General features: G+C 44.8%; 1 protein-coding gene across 1 annotated transcript; it reads left to right on the forward strand.

Annotated features, from left to right (window-relative positions):
• The first annotated feature begins 913 nt into the window (after nt 1-913).
• Nucleotides 914-8,822, forward strand: SNRPE (small nuclear ribonucleoprotein polypeptide E). Its single transcript, XM_015407320.1, has 5 exons — nt 914-1,071; nt 2,393-2,419; nt 5,742-5,804; nt 7,434-7,512; nt 8,364-8,822. Exons 1-5 carry the CDS (start codon nt 1,018-1,020, stop codon nt 8,417-8,419), a joined length of 279 nt encoding a protein of 92 aa, XP_015262806.1. The 5' UTR covers nt 914-1,017; the 3' UTR covers nt 8,420-8,822.
• Nucleotides 8,823-9,180: the final 358 nt, after the last annotated feature.

Below are 9,180 nucleotides of genomic sequence, written 5' to 3' on the forward strand. Positions count from 1 at the left end.
TATGATCACTAGGATGAAAACAGACATTGGAAGATGTGGCTCGGAGCCGAAGTGTTACTTTAGGTGTACACAGGCGCTGGCATGTACACCCACTTAAGACACGAAAGATGTTTATCTCCTTGGAAAACAGAACCACTGATTGTTCTTGTACAAACTATGCAGATATTACTATCCTATATCAGGCGCCCAGGCTGAATATTAAACTATCCAGAATAGCAACGCAGAGGAGACGCATGAACTCATCTACCCGAGCAGGAGACAAAATGAAAGAAAACTAAAATTGCTATTCTAATTATTTGGTGAATCACGTATTGAACTGAGACGCTATTGGTAGATGGAAGTGAAGGTGGTATGGTATACAGCTTGATCTCGTCAGACCTTGGCTACTAGGCAGGATCAGTACTTGGATGGGAAAACACCGAAGAAGACAGCAGAGAAAGCCAATGGCATACCGCTTATGCTTCTCACTTGCCTTGAAAGCTCCTTGCTACGGTTGCCATAAATCGGCTGCAGCTTGACGGCACATACATACGAATTATTGGTAGATGTATCCAGGTGGTCAGCCGTGTTGGTGGCACCGGACCCTAAATTTGTTCTATAGGTAGATGTGTATTTTTATTGAGCCTTAACATTGACTAGAAAGAGACAGAACCATCTCGGGGCCTTTGTAAGATAAAACCTGACCATCTTAACTAAAGGAGCATGTATGTTCACGGTTTATTTCAGATCTCTCCAAACAGTAACCTGAAGATATGATAAATCACCATTCAGACTGTAGCCCTTCGGTAGGAGAGATCGTCGCTTTCGTAGTCATAGATACAAAATGGCTTTTTCCGCTCTAGGCTCCTCTTAGTTTAGCCACCTCTATAATCAAAGCGGAACTGACGCACGTACTTTCCTGCCTGTACCGGAAGCGTCGGAGACGTCGGCGGGTTGAGAGCGCGCGCGTGTTGGTTGACTGTGGGAGAAGAAGGGGAAAGGCGATCGGCTCCGGCTTCTTTGGTGGCGTTCTCAGCCATGGCGTACCGCGGGCAGGGCCAAAAGGTCCAGAAGGTGATGGTGCAGCCTATCGTATCCTTATACTAGCGCGAAAAGCAAAGCCGCGCCTGTTGAGCCCGAGAAATGAGTCCGCAAATGACGAAGGCTTTGTAGGGACTGTTGGAGGTGGGGCAGGAGTGAAAAAGTGTGTGTGTAGAGGGGGGTCTTTTTAAGGGGGCGGTGAGTGTGGTTGACTGGGGAGAAGGGCTGTGCAAAAGGAGGACTTTAACTGGTTATGGCTCGGAAATACCGTAGGGCCGTGCTAAGCCTTCCTCACTATGTTGGATTGTTGCGTTCGGGAGTTGCGGGCAGGGTGGGCTTCAAGGAAAGAATTGCTATGTCCGCGACTTCCTCATAGGTATCAGAAACTTGCATAAACGCCAGTTGCCGCTGTGTTTGAATTGTAGCCTTAATTGTTAGTGGCAAGAATATTTTTTCCTTATATAATTTAATTCACTAACTTATTTAAGCTATCCTTTTAAATGATCTTGTAGTGTTCAGGCATAGTAATCCCCCCCCCCATCACTTAAGTGATGAAAGAAAAAGTCTCCCCTGAGTTGGGGGGATTGTGGTATCAGAACTTGAGTGGGTTGCTAGTTAGTGGGCACTACCTGCCACTCGCTGTTTTTTTGTTTTGTTTTTTGGGGGCCCCCAAGGAGATTTGTATTGCATTTCTATAAACTACAAAGAAAATTGGGATAGGGAATCTAATAGCTACAGGAGAAAGGAAAGTTAACCACTAAAAACCCAAGTAGTGAAGATCATTACATAAGCTTATTCAATTGCCACTCACTGTTTTGAACCAGAAAATGCCCCCTTTAAAAAGGAAGTACTCATTATTTAAAGTTAAAAGGCAGTATTCGATTAAAAGGCCAGTTTTCTTGGAGTTGAGTGGGTTGGAGCTTTGGTGTCGCAATCAGCCTCATCCTTGTCATGCTCTTCATTGAAAGGAAGCATTGATTTATTTTGGGGATTAGATAAATGTGAGAAACCAGTTGCATGTTTAACTTTCCTTTGTTTTGTTGGTTTCCAGTGTTGCAAAACACATTCTGAAGTTGGTCAGGGTATCAAAAATACTGCCTTTTATAGCTGTCCAGATATTGTGTGGGGTAGGTATTTATGAATGTCAGGAGCTATGTTTAAAACTTAGCCTGTTTTTCTCTCTTGCTCTATCTACTTTCCATGTAAAAAGGATGGTCATTTAGAAGGCATTCAAGTTATCTTGAGTTGTTGCTCCTAAACTACTTGACTAGGTATAAAGTGTTGAAAGATGTGGTTTATACTGCTTCTGCTGCTGAAATTAGTTTCCTAGAAACTACTTGATGTGTTTTTTCCCTTAAGTCACTTGTTACAGAACCTCATCTTCAGATATCTACAGAATGTAAGTGAACTTATTATGCACAATAAAATCTGAGTTTTTTTAAGACAGGAGAAATGGGAAAATGGCAAATGGAGCCTAGCAGTGGCTGGAGAGCTGTATGGTGATTTGCATACTTCTTCTGTGTGGTTTCCTGATAAAGGGTTTTCAGCTTTTAAAAGTGTGCTTAAGGTATTTCTAAATATGGTTGATATTAAGGCTTATGGCAAATTTCAATATTATGGTAAGAGAACTATATAGAACTTGACACATGAAAGGCAATTATGAGGTGAGTTTTCTGTAGCAGTTCTACATAGTTAGGTTGCCCCCATCCAAAACAGTCATTTTTGATTTCAGGAGCATGAACTTCACAAAATGAGGGGGACAGTCAGAAGGAAGCATAAAGAGGGGAGTAAAGAGAGTCCAATCCAGAATACTAGGGAGCTAATTTAAATCCACATTAGTTGAAGCCCAAATAGGATGCATAATTCAGGTTAAGAAAGGTGCCATGTTTATTTATTTATTTATTATATTTATACCCCACCCTCCCAGCCATGGCCGGCTCAGGGCGGCTTACAACAACATAAAAACTACAATGCATAAAACAGCAATCTTAAAACAATAACAATATTAAAAGGTGCTAACAATAATAATCCAATTTCCAATAATAGATATCAGTTTAACATTATGTCTAAGATGGCGTTCAACTTCTATGCCATCCTAATGGTCAATCTCGATCTAACATTATATGGGTGGCTCAGGCTGCTTTAAAATTTCCAGGGGCAGGGCATTCTCCCCTGGGGTGGCTCCTAATTGAATGCCAGGTGGAACAGCTCCGTCTTGCAGGCCCTGCAGAACTGCATAAGGTCCCGCAGGGCCCTGATCTCCTCCGGGAGCTCAATCTACCAGAGTGGAGCCACCGCCGAGAAAGCCCTAGCCCTGGTTGTAGCCAGCCTGGCATCCTTTGGCCCAGGAAGGGTGAGTTGATGTTGAGACCCTGATCGCAGCGTGCTCTGGGGAACATGTGGGGAAAGGTGGTCCCTTAGGTATGTAGGTCCCTGGCCATAAAGGGCTTTAAAGGTAAGAACCAGCATCTTAAAGTGAACTTGGTATGCTATTGGTAGCCAGTGCAATGCCTTCAGCACAGGCTTCCGAATTTGCGATAAGGGCAGCCCCATGTAGAAAGCATTACAGTAGTCCAACCTCGAGGTGACCATTGCATGGATCACTGTTGCAAGGTCGTTGCGTTTAAGGAAGGGAACCAACTGCCTAATCATCCAAAGATGATAAAAGGCCGACTTGGTATTGGCTGCTACCTGGGCCTCCATAGTCAAGGAGTTATCCAGGAGCACTCCCAAGCTCCTAACCTCCGGTGCTGGCACCAGTGGAGCCCCATCAAAGGTCAGGAGTGGGATCCCTACCCTTACTCTGCTCAGGCACGGGACCTCCATCTTCGACTAGTTCAGTTTCAGCTGGCTCAGCCTAAGCCATCCAGCCACGTCCTGTAGCGCCTGGCCAAGATCTTCCGATTTGGAGTCGGATTGGCCGCCCAACAGCAGATAGAGCTGGGTGTCATCAGCGTACTGGTGACACCCCAGCCCATGTCTCCGTGCAATCTGGGCAAGGGGGCGCATGTAGATGTTAAACAACATCGGGGATATCACAGCCCTCTGAGGCACTCCATAATCAAGTGGTTGCCGTCAGGAAAGCTGTTCCCCCAGCGCAACCCTTTGTCCCCAGCCTTGGAGAAAGGAGACGAGCCATTGCAAGGCAAGCTCCTGAATCCCAACGCCGGTGAGGCGGTGGGCTAGTAGCTGATGGTCGAACAGCAACAGCACCGCCACTCTGCCTCAATTCATATGCCTCCGGAGATCATCTGTGAGGGCGACCAAAGCAGTCTCCATCCCGTGACCCGAGCAAAAGCCGGACTGGAAGGGATCTAGGATGGAAGCGTCATCCAAAAAGCTCTAAAGCTACATCGCCACTCCCCTCTCTGTCAGCTTACCCAAGTAAGGCAAGTTGGAAACTGGCCGGTAGTTCGCCAATTCGGCCAGATCCAGGGATGGTTTTTTAAGGAGAGGACATACCACTGCTTCCTTGAGCGCTCCTGGGAACAGTCCTTCCAAGAGGGACTTGTTGACTATTTCCCCGAGGGCACCTTGAAACCCCACGCGGCCAGCTTTAATCAGGCACGAAGGGCATGGATCCAGAGAGCAAGTGGTCGGGCGTACAGTCAGAAGCAATTTGTCAACTTCCTCTAGGCTGAGCAGGTCGAAATAATCCATAACCCAACCAGAAGATGTGCAAGGGGCCTCGAGCTCACTCACTGTTTCAAATGTGATGGGGAGGTCATGGTGGAGCGACAAGACTTTGTCTGCGAAATAGCTCGCAAAAGCCTCACAGGCAATGTCCAATTCACCATCAAAGCTGTGATCCGGTCACTGTGACCCCCCACTGCAAAGATCAAATCAAGCATGTGCCCAGCTCGGTGAGTGGGGGTCGTTACATGTTGGGAGAGTCCCAGTGCTGCCATGGACGATACTAGGTCGCATCATCAGCATGGACATTGAAATCACCCAGGGCTATTAGTCTAGGGTGTTCCAGTGCCCAGCCTGATGCAGCCTCCACCAGGGTCGGCAAGCTATTGGCTGGTGCGTTGGGCAGGCGGTACACTAGCCAAATCGCTAAACTCTCCCCGGCCTCCCACACCAGGCCAGCACACTCAATGCCGATGATCCTTGGTGGCGGGAGCGCTCTGAAGGAGTAAGCCTCCCGAATGAATAGGGCTACTCTTCTCCCCCCGGCCCCCTAGTCCATGATTGGTGAAGGACTGAGAACCCCGGAGGAGCTAATTAGGAGAGAGCTACTGTTTCCCCATCTCGCACCTAGGTCTCAGTCATGCATGCCAGGTCTACCTTCGGCTCAAGCAGGAAGTCCCAAAGGATCGTGGTCTTATTGTTTATAGACCTGCCATTGCACGACGTCAGTTGTGCACAGCCCCATATTGAAAAGAAGAAAGGCAGTTCTTTGAAAGGCTTTGATCTGCCTACTGTAAAATTCATCATGACAGTCATGCTCCCCTACTCTTTGTAGGAGAAGTGGGATAATTCTCTTAACTGTGTTAAGCTTTGGAGTAGGCAGAAGCTTTTGCTTGCTCTAAAGTTTAACATGACATAATAAGACCTCCACAGAAGTTTGGGTTACTCAGGAATTATGTAATTCTGGGTAACTCAGGTAGAAGATCTGTGTGCTACCTTACTTGGGGCTTTTGCCTAGAGTGGTCAGTTTAGAGGAGATGTATGTGGCACAGCTACATAACTTATTATCTTCATTGTTTACTTTGTAGAGGTCCAGAATTCAAGTATGGCTGTATGAACAGGTGAACATGCGGATAGAAGGGTGTATTATTGTGAGTATTGCAACCCTGCTGTCTGTCCTTCCCTTTCCACCAATCTGGACACCTGTATTCTAAAGGCTATCTTAGAAATTGGTCCCACTGGTTTAAGTGAGTGAGTCTGGTGCGGTGATGACCTGTCCTAAATGTGTTACTCTGATGGGAAAGATGAACCAAGCAGTACATAGGTCTAACAGAATGTTAGACTGGCTAATTCATAGGAAACAGAGAGTGAGTATAAATGGGCAATTTTCTCAGTGGAGGGGGGGTAAGCAGTGGGGGTACCACAGGGATCAGTACTTGGTCCAATGCTTTTTAACTTGTTTATTAATGATTTGGAGTTGGGAGTAAGCAGTGAAGTGGCTAAATTTGCAGATGACACGAAGTTGTTCAGGGTGGTGAGAACCAGGGAGGATTGTGAGGCACTCCAAAGGGATCTGTCGAGGATGGGCGAGTGGGCGTCAACATGGCAAATGGGGTTCAATGTGACCAAGTGCAAAGTGATGCACATTGGAGCCAAAAATCCTAACTATAACTACACATTGGCAGAGACTGATCAAGAGAGAGATCTTGGAGTCATCGTACATAACTCACTGAAAATGTCGAGACAGTGTGCGACTGTAGTAAAAAAAGGCCAGCACTGTGCTCAGGATTATTAGGAAGGGAATTGAAAACAAATCAGCCAGTATCATAATACCCCTGTATAAATCAATGGTGTGACCTCATTTGGAGTACTGTGTACAGTTCTTGTCACCACACTTCAAAAAGGATATTATAGCATTGGAAAAAGTGCAGAAAGGGGTAACTAGAATGATAAGAGTTGGAACACTTTCCCTATGAAGAAAGGTTAAAGCATTTGGGGCTCTTTAGCTTGGAGAAATGACGGCTGAGAGCTGACATGATAGAGGTTTATAAGATTATGCATGGGATAGAGCAGGTAGAGAAAGAAGTACTTTTCTCCCTCTCATAATACAAGAACTCATGGGCACTCAATGAAATTGCTGAGCAGTCAGGTTAGAACAGATAAAAGGAAGTACTTCTTCACCCAAAGAGTGATTAACACTTGGAATTCACTGCCACAGGAGATGGTGGTGACTACAAGCATGGATGACTTCAAGAGGGAATTAGATAAACATATGAAGCAGAGGTCCATTAGTGGCTATGAGCCACAAGGTATAGATAGGAACTCAGTCTGGGGCAAGGGATGCTCTGTATTCTTGGTGCCGGGGGGGGGGGGCACAGAAACAACAGTGGGAGGGCTTCTAGTGTCTTGGCCCCACTGCTGGACCTCCTGATGACACCTGGTATTTTTGGCCACTGTGTGGCCATTGGCTTCTCTTCTGTTCTTATGTTCTCTTAATGTGGCTGGTAGACTGCAAATTGATAAGCATCCCCCTGATTCACAATTATTTAAGACTGATTCATACTGTTATAGCTACATGTTGACTCTGTTTGTCACATCATTATCCTTTGATACATTTGCCATGTGATAACTCAGTATCATAGTCTCATTTGAAAAGAACAGTAGAAGTCAGTGGAAAGCAAGCTACCATGTGCTGACTTTACATCTTCTTCCACCCCCCACCCCCAGGTTCTACTTCCTTTAGAAATGTGGCAATTCATTGAGCTGTGTTTGTCTTACAGGGGTTTGATGAATACATGAACCTGGTGCTGGATGATGCTGAGGAGATCCACTCCAAGACAAAATCAAGGAAACAGCTGGGTAGGTTTGGGGGCAGGGTTGATAGTGGATATGAACCTGCTTTTTTCCTGTCTTGTAAAAGGCCAGTGATTGTTCTTCATTGACATTATGAAGACTGCTGAGAAGGCTTTGGCATGGTTCTAGGAACTCAAGCTATAGCTTGTAAACTTTTGGGCACAGGAAGGCTATTGGAATGCTTTGACACCTTAGCTTTTCCAGCTCACTAGTGCTTCGTTTATGCAGTTAACCATAGGGTGGGAGTTTTCTGGTTTGCAGAATGTAGCTGGTAGACTCTACCTCTCCTGCCAAAATTTGAATTAAGTAAAAATACTGGTTCAAATGAAGTGCCAGTAGGGTTAATGGGGACATCAGTCAAGTGTAGTTGCATATGCATAATTGCATCCAGCAGAACACAATGGCTACAATCCAGAGAAGTGTACAGAAGAGATGCTTTGTGTGTGCATGCACGTACAAGGCTTTCAGCAGAGTTTTGCCCAGAAGCAACTCCCAGCTAGCTTGCCAAACAAAAAACACCCAAAGTTTGAAAGTGCTGCTGCAGAGCTGATGCTAGACAACAGAAGGCCACAGAATTTCTTGGAGAACTATTGTTTCAGTGGTAAGGGATTAATAGCTTTTTATTATGACTGATTGCACTTCTTTAATGTAAAAACAAACTATCACTGGAGAAGGATGGGAATATTAAGGATGGAGAGTTAGGTGGTATGAGTGCATAGGAGGGTTGTCGAATCTCTTCCATGTCCGTGAATATGCAGTTCAGATGCATGATAATATGTAACTGAGTTAAAATGTTACTTTAAAAAAAGACAAACTTTTAAAATGCATAGGTCTAACAGCACTCTTTTTTGTTACAGGTCGAATCATGTTAAAGGGAGACAATATTACTCTTCTACAAAGTGTTTCTAACTAGAAACTACTATCCTGTGTTCTGATTATAATGTTAATCTTTTAAGTACATGGAAAAGAGTGTGGTTAATTCTGTCACTTCCAAACTGTGCTTCAGTATCTAAGAAGAGAGAAAAGAATGAAGCCAGTTTTAGTTTGTGCATACGTAATTTTGATAACTTTTTAAACATTGGAGTGATATTGTAGTTCTTCATAAATAAATGTTTATGTTAATAGTTTAATCTCTCTGCTATGAATATCAAAAGTACTTTGTGCAGAAATACAATTCCTGTGAAAATGGTAGAGCAAACAAAGCATTGTTTAAGCAGTGTGTACTAGCAACAAAATGTTAAAGCACATGTATCTTCTACGCTAATTTGTTTTATTTACTTCATTTCTACTCTACTTTTCTCCCTACTGGGGACCCAAAACAGCTTACATTGTTTTTCTCTCCTCCATTTAATCCTCACAACAGCCCTGTAAGGTTGGTTAGGCTGAGAGAGTGAGTGGCCTAAGGTCATCCAGCAAGCTTCCATGGCAGAGTGGGGACCAGAACCCAGATCTCCCAACTCTAAGTACTACACAAAAGTGAATTGTAGCTGGAAGGAACAGGCCTTCATGCATTATAGGTAAAGGTAAAGGTTTCCCTTGCTCAAAAGCTAGTCGAATCCAACTCTAGGAGGTGGTGCTCATATCCGTTTCCAAACTGAAGAGCCAGCAGTCCGAAGACTTTCTCCGTGGTCATGTGGCTGGCATGACTAAACACCGAGGTGCACGGAACACTAT

The sequence above is a fragment of the Gekko japonicus genome, unplaced genomic scaffold (genome assembly GCF_001447785.1).
Source record: "Gekko japonicus isolate JY-2015 unplaced genomic scaffold, Gekko_japonicus_V1.1 scaffold228, whole genome shotgun sequence".
NCBI lineage: Eukaryota > Metazoa > Chordata > Lepidosauria > Squamata > Gekkonidae > Gekko > Gekko japonicus.

What these genes read in the sequence shown, in the direction of transcription:
- SNRPE (XM_015407320.1), top strand. Translation starts at nt 1,018, where the DNA reads ATGGCGTACCGCGGGCAGGGCCAAAAGGTCCAGAAGGTGATGGTGCAG. An exon ending in TCTTCAGATATCTACAGAAT is followed by an intron (nt 2,420 to 5,741) that starts GTAAGTGAACTT and finishes TTTACTTTGTAG; the next exon opens with AGGTCCAGAATTCAAGTATG. An exon ending in AAAATCAAGGAAACAGCTGG is followed by an intron (nt 7,513 to 8,363) that starts GTAGGTTTGGGG and finishes TTTTTGTTACAG; the next exon opens with GTCGAATCATGTTAAAGGGA.